We start from the raw sequence: 14,912 nt of genomic DNA on the forward strand, positions 1-14,912 counted from the left end.
GATGTAAAGAGGGAATGAAGAAAAAAAAGGTCAAATCTGATATTGTGAGTCAGTCTCATGTTTTGTTGTTCATTTATTATCTTCAGTATAACCATTGTGTATGTGAAAACTAGATCATCCCATTTACTTTGTAAAGAAAAACTATCTGTGGCAAAGTGCATATAAAAGATACCTTTCTGCATTAGGAAAAATGTAGCGGGTTTCCTCTGATGACTACACGTCAGAATTACCAAATGTATGACATACAATAGCCGATGATGAATTAATCATTGTGCTCTAGTGGTGTTGTTAAACAAAACAAACTTTTTATAAAGGAAGAATTCATTTGTAAGAGACATACGACAAAAAGTCTATTCTGACTGAGTCATCAATATGAATTGTTTTCATCTGTCTGGACCAGACTGTGCTTCCAGTATTAATATTTTTGTGTCTGTGCTGGGATGATGTTGTGGATTTTTTGTGACATCAAAATAGTGGTGTTGCACATCGTGCCGCCACATCGACAACATTTTTATACTGACAGCACGCCACACATGTTCCTACTATAGTCAAGTGGTTGTGTCGTAGGGTCTGATGGAGGTTTTCCCAGTCCCAACCAGTGCCCCACAACTAGTATATCAAAGATCATGGTATGTGCTGTCCTGTCTATGAAAAAGTTCATAAAAAAGATTGAGTGGGTTTCTACTGAAGGTTATGAGTCAAAATTACCAAATGTTTGACATCCAATGATTAATAAATCATGTGCTCTAGTGGTGTCGTTAAACAAAGCAAACTTTACCTTTTAACTTAAAAAACACCACTGTGCATTTAGAACCATTCCAGGTGATGGTTAAAGTGATATTCTATCATTTAAAAAAAAATAATAAAAAAAATAAAAAAATATATATATTAACATTTTGACCTTATTTGACCTCATTTTGACTCTAAGGTGATTTTCTAACATGCCAACCAGATTAATTTTGATTGATTGATTTCAACTTATTTTCGTGCTTATATCCAATTAAGGTTCAAGCACGCTGTCCTGGGCACACACCTCAGCTATCTGGGCTGTCTGTCCAGGACAGTGGGTTAGTTGTTAGTTTGTTAGTGGTTAGTGAGAGAGAAGAGGGTGTAGTGGCCTTACACCTACCCATTGAGCCCTTAAGAACTCGCTCTGGGTTGGAGCCGGTACCGGGCTGCGAACCCTGTACCTACCAGCCTGTAGTCCGATGGCTTAACCACTACGCCACCGAGGCCGGTTAAATTTTGAAGAGTACGGTAGGCCTAATTTGTAAGCTATCACATTATAGAAGTTGTGTGATTTTAACAAATAGGTTGATCAAAACCTTTTCTTAAGGCCTTTTCTAGAATTGGCCTCCTGATTACTACTAAAGCTCACTCCAAGTATAGACTTTCTTGAGATGACTGTCAGAAACACCATCTACAAAACGATGAGTGCTAGAAATATTTTCTAGTTCAATCAGTCTTATAATTCTTGTATAATTATAATAAAATTCACTGCACTTATATATCATGCTTACCAGCATATATATAGTGAAGGAAACAATTATCCTCAATTTATTGTTTTATTGCAGGCTACAATATTTGTGGAGCTCATCTGTATTAGTTTCTTCATATATCGCATTGTCCATGCAGCCTATGTTACAGAAACCACGGAATTCTGGAAAGATACAAAGAACATATTGGTTATTTCCAGTATTGTTGTAAGTTTAGGCTAATATTGTTCAAGCAAATTTGTGTCAATAGAATATATTTAAATACTAGTAATAAGTAATTAGTAATACTGGATATACATGCAATAGCATTGTCATTGAACGATTTGTTTTTATTTAAAAAAAAATTCTTACTCAATTTTACAATTAGAAAGTGAGGATTATTAATAAGGCCAAAGAAAATTTAAGTGTGTTCCAGAGAACTTGAAAAAAGTAAAGTATGGTACCGGTAAATTGGCATTTTTCTTCTTTTTTTAAACTACATTCATGCCTATGGGTCAATATATTATTTTTAAAATGATAGGACAAAAAACCCAATAATACATCAATGAACAAAATTAGGGTCAGCCATTTTTGTTGGGTCGGGTTTCTGGAAACAGATGTTTTTTTCATGTACAGTGGACTGTCCAAACAGCATCTGCGTAATTCAAATTTCTGGGTAAACCAACATGATGACAGTCCAATGACAAGTAATATTTTGTGTGAAATCTGTTTAAACTGGCACTTTGTGTATTATATATACATTTACTATTATATATTGTCAGTGCTGTAAAACATAGTGTACAAATTTTATGCTACTTTGGTGTATAGTATTGCAAAAGAAATTCAGATGTTTATCATGAGTTATAAAGATTACATCTCATTTTCTGTCAACAGTTGATGCTGATTGACATAATCGTGTTTGTGATCTGGACAAATAACGTGGAGGCACCTCAAAGAGCAATTCGTTGGTCCCGGTCTCTCCGACCTCTTTTCATCGTCAACTTCTCAGATGGAAAACAGGTTTATCAAAGTTGTCTCCCCTTATTGAAATGTTATATTTTGTATGTTTTTGTTGAGAAACAAGTTTCAAATTATGCACACTAAGTATTACTTACTTTTAATCATGCGTGCTTACAGATATTTAAAAATGTGTTTATGTCTGTCTGCTGTGTTTAAAGTTCATCATTTGCTTGGTCATCATTACACACAATAACTTTGTATCCATTAATTATGTCCATCCATCCATTCATCCATCTCTCTCTCATGTTATCCATCCATTCATATACCCACCCACAAACCCATTCATATACCCACCCACAAACCCATCCATCCATCCATCCATCCATCCATTTTTTCTTCCATCCATCCATACACACCCATACACATCCATCTATCCAATCATCCATCCATCCATCCATCCATGTATCCATTCATTAAATCCATCCATCCATGCAAGCATATACCCACCCACAAACTCATTCATCTATGCATACACACCATCCATCCATCCATCCATCCATCCATCCATCCATCCATCCATACATACCCATCTATCCATGCATCCATCCATCCATACCCATCTATTCATCCATCCATCCATCAACCAATCAAATTTGTCCATCCATGCAAGCATATACTCACCGACAAAACTATTCATCCATCCATCCATCCGTCCACACCCATCCATCCATCCACACCCATCTATCCATCCATCTGTCCATCCGTCCATTGTCCATCCATCCATGCATGCATGCATGCATACATTCATCCATTAAATCCGTCTATGCAAGCATATACCTACCCACAAACCCATTCATCCATCCATCCATCCATCCATCCATCCATACATACACACCCATCCATCCATCCATCCATCCATCCATCCATCCATCCATCCATCCACACCCATCTATCTGTCGATTTATCCATCTGTCCATCCATGCATCCATCCATCCATCAATCCATCCATCCACCCATTCATCACCCATCCATCCATCAATGCATCTATCCACCCATCATCAATCGTCCATAAATCCATCCATCCATGCAAGCATGCATCCCATCAATCATACCCGTTAAATCCATCCATTCAGTCATCCATCCACACCCATCTATCCATCAATATGTCCATCAATATGTCCATCCATCCATCCATCCATCCATCCATCCACACCCATCTATCCAATTATCCATACATCCATCCATGTATCCATTCATCCATGCAAGCATATACCCATGCACAAACCCATTCATCCATCCACACCCATCCATCCACACCCATCCATCCACACCCAGCCATCCATCTGTCTATCCACACTCATCTATCCGTCCATCCATCCATCCCTCCATCCATTAAATCCATTCATCTGTGCAAGCATATACCTATCCACAAACTCATTCATCCATTCATCTATCCATCCATCCATCCATCCGGGGCGGGCCATAGCCCCGTGGTAAAGTGCATGTCTGGTGTGCGGTCGGTCTAGGATCGATCCCCATCGGTGGGCTCATTGAGCTATATTTTTATTCCATCCAGTGCACCATGATTGGTATATCAAAGGCTGTGGTATGTGCTATCCTGTGTGGGATGGTGCATATATGACTGTGCAAAATGACCATATGTTTGACATCCAATAGCCGATGATTAATAAATCAATATTCTCTAGTGGTGTCGTTAAACAAACCAAACTTCTTTTTTTTCCCCCATCCATCCATCCATCCACACCCATCTATCTGTCCGTCCGTCTATCCATCCATCTGTCCATCCATCAGTCCATTAGTCCATCCATCCATCCATCCATCCATCCATCCATCCCTTAAATCCATCCATCCATGCATGCATGTATCCAATTCCATCATTTACCAATCCATTATATTAATCTTGCACCCTGTACTATGTTTACTCACCTGTCCAATGTTTTTATGGTTGCCAGGTGCGCCGAGCGTTCCGGAACATTCGCCGTACGGTGCCGGACATCATGAATGTCCTCATCCTCTTCTTTCTCAGTGTCTTCCTCTTTGGTCTTCTGGCTCTCAAGCTGTTCGGGAAAAGGCAAGTGTCTACCATTCTTTGATTTCTTGGAAAAGGCAAGTTGTCTACCATTCTTTGATTTCCTGGAAAAGGCAAGTTGTCTACCATTCTTTGGTTTCTTGGAAAAGCTCAGATTATTCACCAGTCATAATATATGAAAAACGTGTACCTTCGTTTGACATCCATTTGCCAATGTCCTTGTTTTGCTGGAGAATCATTAAACATTTGTTTGTTTATTTGTTCATTCATTCATTAATCTATCCATTTGTCCATCCATCCATCCATCCATCCATCCATCCATCCATCCATCCATCCATCCATCCATCCATCCATCCATCCATCCATCCATCCATCCATCCATCCATCCATCCATCCATCCATCCATCCATCCATCCATCACTGGTGGACCTGTTGAGCTATTTCTCGTTCTAACCAGTTAACTATGACTTGTATGTATGTCCTTTGACATAATGTCCTTTATATATATATATATATATATATATATATATATATATATATATAAAGATACATTGTACCTTGCTACTAATGGAAAGAAGTAGCAGGTTTACGCTCTAATGCTTTTTTATATGTCAGAATGACCAAATGTTTGACATCCAATATCCGATTATTAATAAATCAATGTGCTCTAGTGGTGTGGTTAAAGAAAACAAAGGTTTTATTCATTCATATACTGTAGATCCTTAAATTAATGTGTCCCTAAATTAATGTGAGTGACAGTGGGCAGACTCAAATGCAACATGAAATTAATGTGAGTGACCAATTTATTACTTGATTATGTCCCCACTGACAGAAATTTAACCTGCTTTCCTGAAATTAATAACCCTGTTTTCAAAATGTTTAGATGATGATGATGATTTATTGCACTGCTTAAATATACCACTTGAAAGATACAACAAAGATAAAGGAAAGGCGAATAACAATGGTTATAAATTAATTGAAATTTGCCAGATGAATAATTTGTATTTTATAAATGGTCGAGTTGGTGAAGATAGATGTATTGGCAAAGTAAATTGTAAAGGAGTTAGTTCAGTTGATTATGCAATAGGTACTTGGTGTGCTTTTAGATATGTACAAAGTTTTAAAGTTTGTGATTTCGATCCATTATATTCCGACATTCATTGTCCAATTGATCTAACCTTAAGCCATGTCTCTCATGACTTGCCAGTATATATTAATAATTATAGTTTGAAAATAGAGAATAGAAAATGTACAGAATAATTTTGTTGAAATTATTAACCAAAACGAGGTCAACAGTATCATGCTCACATGAGTACTCACAGTCCAAATGTCAATATGTCTAATGTCCATCCATCCCATCCATCCATCTATCCATCCATCCATTTATTCAACCACCTACCCACGCATCCAGTACATCCATTCTATAATTAAGGTTTTGTATTTTCATTGTTTCAGGACAAGTCTGGTGTACCCAAATGGACATGACTATTTCAAGAACTACTTTGACTGTATATGGGATCTGTACGTTCTGGTCACCACAGCAAATGATCCAGATGTCATGTAGGTATTATGCATTATTTTGAGAAGTCATCAAAACAATATACCATCAAATCTGTTTAAATTTAAAAAACTTAAAGTTTGATATACAAGTCATGGGGCACTGGTTGTACTGGGGTGAGGGGAGGGGGTGGTACCAATAAGAGAATGGGTCCACAGAGTGGATTTGAACCTTCAACCCAACCATCTCATGTGAGTACTCTACTGACAGCCAGATCTCACCCCTTAAATCTATTCAATCGGCCACCTCTACAAAGCATTGTGACTTTAAAGGCCATGTTTCGCTATCTCATCAGGTGGTAAACCTACTTTTGTAGACCTTCCAAGTTTCCAGTATCTTTTGTCCAAGGTCATTTCCATTCCTGAAATCTGGTAGATACTGGGTTCACAATACGGGTATTGTATCTATCCCAGAGTGTGTGCACTTCGAGACTTAATGGAAAAGTGTATGTTACCAGTGGTGCGTGTTATCTTGTCAGTGACATAAATAATATAAAAGATTCTATGCTGTTGTCACCTGTGAAACAGCAACAGGTTTTTTCTTAAGCAATTGGTGGTTTTCTCATTCCAACCAGTGCACTATAAGTGGTTATATAAAAGATCCCTTGCTACTAGTGGACAAATTTTGCGGGTTTCCTAAGACTATATGTCAAAATTACCAAATGTTTGACATCCAATAGCCGATGATTAATTAATCAATGTGCTCTAGTGGTGTTATTAAACAAAACAGAATTTTAACTTCTCAAGCTGTACCATAGCTTGCTGACCTCTTCAAGTTACATATTAAGAATAGTGTGCTTAATACCTTAACTGGATGCAAGTACAAAGCTGAAATATCATCAACATGTTATCACAAGTGGGCTCTAATATATAGTGATATTTTGTTTCAGGATGCCTGCGTACGACAACAGCAACTGGTTTGCCCTGTTCTTCATCGGCTACCTCATCATCTGTCTGTACATCTTCATGAGCATCGTGCTGGCTGCTATCTACAACAACTACAAAAAGAACCTCAAGGTAGGCAGTGTTAAACTCATGAGACATCTTTTCTGTTTACCTTTGCAGCTGGTTGAACTTTTTGCAGTAACTCGATCTGGTTTTCAACTAACATTTCATTCCAGCTTTTTTTTCGTGCTTATATCCAATTATGGTTCAAGCCCACTGTTCTGGGCACGCACCTCAGCTATCTGGCCAAGACAGTCTGTTAGTTGTTTGTACTTAGTAAGAGAGAAGAGGGCGTAGTGGTCTTACACCTATCCATTAAGTCATTAAAACTCGCCCTGGGTGGGAGCTGATACTGAGCGGGAGCCGGTACCGGGCTGCGAACCCTGTACCTACCAACCGTATGTCTGATGGCTTAACCACGACACCACCGAGGCCAGTAACATAAACCTAAAGCTCACTGCGCAGACCTTTTCAACGTTGTGTAATTTTAGCTGCATGTGACAAAGATTGCTCTGATCAAGCGCTGGGCCAATTCTTATAAAACTAAGAGTCTAGACTCAGGTCTTTAATGGTGTCACATGCATGCAATCTGTATGCACTGCCATGTTGTTAAAGTGTTAAGACTTTGTTAGACATGAGTCCAAATTTTAAAAGTTTTATAAATACGGGGCCAGGCTAGGATGTGCATGGAAAACAACAGGTAAGAAAAAGAATTCAGTCTCTAAATGTCTGTAACCTGAACTACAGTAGGTTTATGTTATGATTTGGCATCAGTTGTATCATTATTCTTCATGCTGGCTGGGTTATCGTTAAACATCTATTCTATTCTATGCATTTATATAAGGCACATCTCCATAATATGTAATTTGTCTCACCCTGATATAAATGTATTAACAGATCATCGTATAATAATAGGATTTGGCAAACAATCATCAGCATCATGTTAATGTTAGTCAGTGCTGGGGCCTAATTCACAAAGGTCTCTTAGGCTCTGCTAGACAACAAAGCATCCTCTTTGTAAGTCTTTTAGCATTGCACTGCGAGATCACAAAGTTGTGAGAGTTTAGTGAATTAGGCCCCTGGTCTGGCACAACTGACACTTTTAAACGTCAGGGGCCTAATTCACTAAACTCTCGCAACTTTACGATCTCGCAGTGCAATGCAAAAAGACTTGCAAAGGGGAAGCTTTGTTGTCTAGCAGAGCCTAAGAGACCTTTGTGAATTAGACCCAATCAGCAGTTGCTGTTTGTGGTGCTGCAGACCACTTCCAGTTAAGAATTTCACATTTAAGAAAGAAAGAATTTTTTTTCCGCTACTCATAAATCCTGAATCATAATTATATTATTTATGAATTTTCAGAATGAGATTCGGATGTCTGTGTATGGCAAGCGGCGACGTCTTGCTAGTGCCTTCGATATCCTCAAGGTGAAGAGGCAAAATCACTACGTGGTCACTCACCATCGGTGGTGCCAGTTCATGAAGAAAGTTCTGCCGGGCAAGAGCATGACGCAGATCGAACTGCTTATGAGAGTCCTGGACCGGGATGGACACAACTGTATCAGTGAGTCGTTGGTTCTGTTAATTTGTCATGGCTTACAAATCAGAAAATTTTGTTTTGTTTAACGACACCACTAGAGCACATTGATTTATTAACCATAGGCTGTTGGATTTTCAAATATTGGGTAATTTTGATGTATTGTCTTAGAGAGGAAACCCGCTCACATTTTTTTCTATTAGTAGCAAGGGATCTTTTATATGCACCATCCCACAGACAGGATAGCACACACCATGGACTTTGTTACACCAGTCAAGGTGCACTGGCTGAACGAGAAGAAATTTAAAAAAATGGGGTGGAGATGGGTAAAAATTGTGCCTTCACTTCAAGGAGAGGGAGGAAGGGGCAATTTCTTTTCAGTTCTACTCTATACTACTACTGTCTTTCTCTGTCTCTCTGTCTCTCTCTGTCTCTCTCTGTCTCTCTGTCTCTCTCTGTCTCTCTCTGTCTTGTCTTGTCTGGTCTGGTCTGTCTGTCTTGTCTCTCTCCCTCTCTCCCTCTCCCTTCCCTTCATATTTCTTCACTTTATTGGATTGCTTCCTTTTAAATTGGTACATGATAATATGTGCAATTACTATTTGTTTAAATATCTTCTAGGTAAACAAGATTTTCTCAATTTGGCTGATCTTTTAAATGTGGAACTGACAGAGATCACAGACAGACAGACGATCCTTGAAAAAACGTTCCCTAGGATGTATAATTCCAAATACAGCAAATGTACACAGCGTATAGTTCGGCACAGGTAAATATCTTATAGTACATGTGTATATCTGTTGTCAGCAGCAAAAAAAGATGAGTTCTAACCATGTTGCACTACTTAGATATATCAAAGGGTACGATATATGCTGCCCTGTCTGTAGAAAAGTGCAAATAAAAGGTCTTTGCTGGTAACTTGGAAGGAGTAGTTGATGTGGAAGCAATAGGTTTATTTTTTTAATTTTCTCAATAAGTCTTATTGTGCATGTATGTTAATCTGTTACGTTAAATAGTTGCTGATTAACATGTGTCATAGAGTAATCAACAGTCAAGCACATCAATAGTTATGCACATATGACATTGTGTCTAAAGCTTGCGAACCAATGACATCACATTTAACAACAAATGATGAAACAACACTTCCTGATCCATTAATAGAATATGTCAAAAATTAAAGTGATTTACATCATTTGGGTTTTTCATGAGTGAAAAGTCAGTTTTCTTTAATACCACATGTAACAAGAATGAAGTGTGTGATTATTTGTTATGTTTTACGTACATGTAGAACACTAAATATGGGTTCTATTTTAAAACTTGCCTTTGCAAATGAATTTGGCAATAAAAAAAATTAAAAAAAAATTTTTAATTTTTTTTTTTATTTAACCATTTTTTGTTTACATAACCATACATACATATGATAAACATTTACATACATACGTACATACATACATTCAACAGCAATATATAGCAACATCAAGATACAATTCTTACTGCAACAGCAATGTTATATGAAAGTGAATATGGATAAGAAAAAGAGAGAAAAGTAAAAAGTTATAAATTAAAAAAATTAAAATAAATAAATAAATAATAATTAAATTTATTCCTTAAATAAATTATGACACACTGACCAATTTTTTTTTTTTTTTTTATCATATTCACACTTGGAAAAGGCTACACTTTTTGTAATATTATAATATATATCTAATTCTTTTTTAATCCATTCCATATTTGGAATACATGTATAACTTTTCAAGTGACTCTTAAATATAATTTGCTTAGTTAATAATATAATTAAATTAATTGGATCATTGTTACTTGTTCTAAAATTTATTGATATACCTCTTTTTTCAAGGATCCATTCTGTCAACCCTTTTCAAATGGGATTAATTTTACTACAGTCAAAAACTAAATGAATTAATGTTGATATTTCATCTTTACAAAAGGAACAAAGTGGAGTCTCGATATATCCTATGGTATGTAAAAAACGGTTATCTGGTAATATTCTGTGGTTAATTTTATATTGAAACCATCTTAATAATGTGTTGTCAGTGCAGTGAAACGGCATTGCATTCATAAGTTTCCAATCGTATTCTTGATAATGACAGTTTAACTCAATTTCCCATTTTAAATTGTATGGGGGTTTTTAAAATTTTGATTCAAGCAATATATTATAATAAATTTTCTGCCTTTGCAGTTTATGTTGAGTTTAGAATTATTGTAAGGAAGAATGGGGTTTTTTAGTTTTATTTTGAATTGTTTTATTTTATGTATCTTGCAATACCGCTTGACTGCTTAAAAAATACTATAGTAATGTATAAAATTAATTTTAACATTATATATTGTAATAAATTGTTCATATGTATAAAATTTACCATTGTCATCTATTAAGTCATTTATATACCTAACCCCTGCTTCATACCAGTCTTTATAAAATACTGATTTATTATTTATTTTAATGTCATCATTATACCAAATAAACTGAGACTGTATGTCATTGTCACTACTGAGTTTGTTCTTACATGTTTTGAGGTATGCACACCAAGCCAATAAAGTATCTTTCCAGAAGTTATTTTTTACTGTTGGCATAATATTTTGTTCAATATAATCTGGATCAAATTCCATTATATGGTCAAACTTATCAATCACATTTAGTGTTAACAATTTCCATTTCAAATTAGAACTTGTACATAATTTTTTGATCCAAGTAATCTTTTGTGCCATGATAAACATTTGGACATTGGGAACTTTAATACCTCCATCTCTAACATTGTAATTCATTTGTACATGTTTGACCTTATCTGGTTTTCCTTTCCATATAAATTTAAAAAGTTTCTTTTGAAATTCTAGTATTAAATTAGTAGTTGGATTTGGAATGGCCGAAAATAAATGATTTAGTTTTGCCATAAATAAGGATTTTACAACCGTGTTTCTTCCTAATGGTGTTAAAGTTCTACTTGACTAAATATTCATTAAAGACTCAATAGCTTTCACTTTATCAGTATAATTAATTTTAACTATATTTTCTAAATCAACATCAAATTTAATCCCAATAAATTAAACTGGTCTGTCCAATCAAGTTTCCATTCTTTACATAATTTATAACAACTGCGTTTTTTTTATCCTATCTAAATCAATTTAGTTTTCTCCACATTCACTTTAAGATCTGAAAATCTAGAAAAAAAATGTTAAAGTATTCAAAGTAGCATATAGGTTTTTCTCCGTTCCATCTAATATTACTGTTGTATCATCTGCAAATTGAGTAAATAAATATTCAATGTTACCAAGTTTTATTCCTTTTATATTATTGTTTTTTTATTAGTCTGGCTAATATTTCTGCACAGAGAAGGAAAATATATGGAGACACTGGATCGCCCTGCCTACACCCTCTTCCTAGGTTAAAAAAAGATGAAGCAAATCCATTTACAAGGACACTAGATTGGCTATCTCTCTGAAATAAGTAAACCCATTTCTGAATCGATCTTCCAAAACCAAAAAACTTTAATACTTTGTGAATAAAATCCCAGTCTACCGAGTCAAAGGCTTTTTCAAAATCAATCAATAATAATAAGCCTGGGATATTATGTTCTTCAGTATAATTCATAATATCATATACCAATCGTGTCACTTCAACGATGAATCTACCTGATAGAAATCCCTTTTGTTCTTCACTTATAATAATTGGAAGAATCGACTTTATTCTTCGGGCTATAGCAGCTGATGCTAATTTATAAGACACATTAAGTAAAGAGATAGGTCTTCAATTTTTTTTAAGTTTCTTGTTTTTATTTGCTTTTGGAATACAGGTTATTAAACCTTGTTTTGGGGTAACTGAGAGCATTCCACTATTATATGCATAATTTAAAGAATTTATTAGATATTTGTTTAGATCTCTCCAAAACAATTAAAACAATTCTACTGTAAATCCATCAGGGCCAGGACTTTTTAAATTTTTCATAATTTTGTAGGATTTCATCATAACATAGTATACCTTCCAGACGTTCAGAAGAATCTGGGTCTAATTTTGTGAACTCACTCGAGTCATTGTATGAAAAGAGTTCTTCTAAGTTTACTTCACTTACTGTTTTTTTCAAATAAAGTTTTTTAAAGAAAGACTTAGTTTCCTCTATTATACTCACCGTGTCTTTGATTGTTTGATCATCATTTGTCTCTAATTCTCCAAAAGATTTATTTAGAAAATTTCTAGATTCTAAATTTAAAAAATATTTTGTGGGCTTTTCACCTTTCTCAACCCATCTTGCTTTTGATCTAACAAAATTCCCTTTAGCTCTTATACAACTAATTTTTTCAATTTCAACATTAATTAATTTAACATTTTGGATCAGTTTGTTTTAACATTAATATCTTCTGTATCATCTGTTTTTTGTGTTAGTCTATCAAGTTCAATTTCTAACTCTTTTTGTCTATTGATTGTAAAAAAAATGTTCATCGATGAATACCATATTGTCTTCCCCCGAATCATAAGTAGTAAGGCCTCCCATAAAAGCTGATTATTGATTATGAATTGGTTTATTGTCTCATCATTAGTTTTATTTTTGTATTGCTCAACAGTTACATTTATAGTTTCTTTAATCAACTTTACAAATTCCTTGTCTTCAAGTAATGAATTATCAAACTTCCAAAAACCCTTTCCTCTTTCTATTTCATTAATTTTTAATATTAATTCGATAAGTGAATGATCAGATTTAAAACTGGGATGAATATTTGTAGAAACAACTGATGATAATAAGTTATGTTATATTAAAAAATAGTCTAACCGTGACTGTTTGAAGGGTGTAGTCTGTCTCCAAGTAAATCGCCTTGAAACTGGGTTATGTTCTCTTCATGGATCTTTTAAGTCAAATATTTCTATCATATCCAATATTTTTTCTCATGCATTTGGATTATTAACTGTTCTATAATTGTACAAATCAAGTGTTGGATCTTGAACTAAATTCCAATCACCACATAAAATAACAATTTACTATCTAATTTATCAATTATATTAATTAAATTGCTATAAAAAGTTGGTTTATCTAAATTGAGACCATAAACACTAATCAACGTGTAAGAATCTTTGTATATTTCAACACTCAGTGCAAGATAATTACCATTTTTATCTTCCTGTATCGCATTTACTTTAAATTCAAAATTGTTATTAAATAATATTGCTGTTCCCCGAGCATTAGATTTAAACAAGCTAAAATAGCATTCCGAATAACCCCACTGTTGTTTAACAATTTGTTCTAATTCTTTGGTAAAGTGCACATCCTGGAGACAATATATTGAAGCTTTTTTACTTTTTAGGAAATTGAATACCTGTTTCCTTTTTAAAAAATCATTTAAACCTCTACAGTTTAAACTAACTATTTTTATATTCATATCCATTTTACAGAAAAAAAGGGCATTTTCTTGTAATTTGTAAGACACCAATCAATACTTACGTTAAGAATAGTGCAATAAATATTAATAACAACTAGTGTGTTACAGGGTTCCATCTAGCATCTGGAAAATGGGAGTCATTGTGACTTACACGGTTTTATTTTTGGAGTCTTTCTTAAATCACATATTTAACTGAATAACTGTCTTGTTTATATTACATGCATATGTTATATCCATTATTCTATCTACTTAATACATATACATGTATATACATTGTGTTTCTTCTTATAAACAATGTAGTGCTTTTTTTCTCTCTTTTTATGCATGCTACATCAGCCTCACTAGATTTTACACTTAAGTTACATTAAACGTATTGATACGGTTGGAAACCAGTTAAACCGCTTGGCTATTTTCATTTTTGAACTTCATAGTCGTTAGGTTTTTACGTATTTAAAAAAAAAAAAAATGATGTAAAATTGTTTGATATCAGAAATATTTTGCATCAACCATGACTCACATAGTTTTATTTAGGAGTATTTTAGGTAAATATTGCATCAAATATGCAGGATTCCTGTATAACGGTACTCTGATTGAAGACAAACACGATTCGAGTCACCGCAAGGGTTCACAGTTTATTTACACACACAGCAAAGATAATAAAACGAAATAACTGACCCTGTAAAGACAATAGACAGTAATAAATATCACAGGCTTAAATAGTTAAAATACACACATAAAACACTCAATATTCAATCATATACATAATTCATAATTCAAATATGACTGAATTATACCACGGCATATAAATAACATGTACAGCATGATCTGCCTTTATACACCTGAGTAGTTATACAGGCAATCCACTACCAACTAACTTCCCTTAACGTACTTGCTGTCAAACTGAAATACTTCTAAATGTAAATACAAATCCGTAACGCTTAATTGGAAAGGCATTCGTTATATTTATATTTAATAATTAACCGATCTGTCAAATATGGAAATACTTATCTACTAC

The 14,912-nt window shown here is 34.5% G+C and overlaps 1 protein-coding gene across 1 annotated transcript in view; it reads left to right on the forward strand.

The window, feature by feature from the left end:
- The window catches only part of LOC121370943 (two pore calcium channel protein 1-like), a 31,898-nt gene that overhangs the window by 3,000 nt on the left and 13,986 nt on the right, over positions 1-14,912 (forward strand). Inside the window, exons 4-10 of the mRNA XM_041496495.1 lie at positions 1,575-1,703; positions 2,370-2,495; positions 4,409-4,533; positions 5,947-6,045; positions 6,933-7,059; positions 8,347-8,548; positions 9,140-9,284. Of these exons, the coding sequence (XP_041352429.1) occupies positions 1,575-1,703; positions 2,370-2,495; positions 4,409-4,533; positions 5,947-6,045; positions 6,933-7,059; positions 8,347-8,548; positions 9,140-9,284 (953 nt within the window). The remainder of the gene's footprint in view (positions 1-1,574; positions 1,704-2,369; positions 2,496-4,408; positions 4,534-5,946; positions 6,046-6,932; positions 7,060-8,346; positions 8,549-9,139; positions 9,285-14,912) is intronic.

This window comes from Gigantopelta aegis, chromosome 4 (genome assembly GCF_016097555.1).
Source record: "Gigantopelta aegis isolate Gae_Host chromosome 4, Gae_host_genome, whole genome shotgun sequence".
Classification (NCBI taxonomy): domain Eukaryota; kingdom Metazoa; phylum Mollusca; class Gastropoda; order Neomphalida; family Peltospiridae; genus Gigantopelta; species Gigantopelta aegis.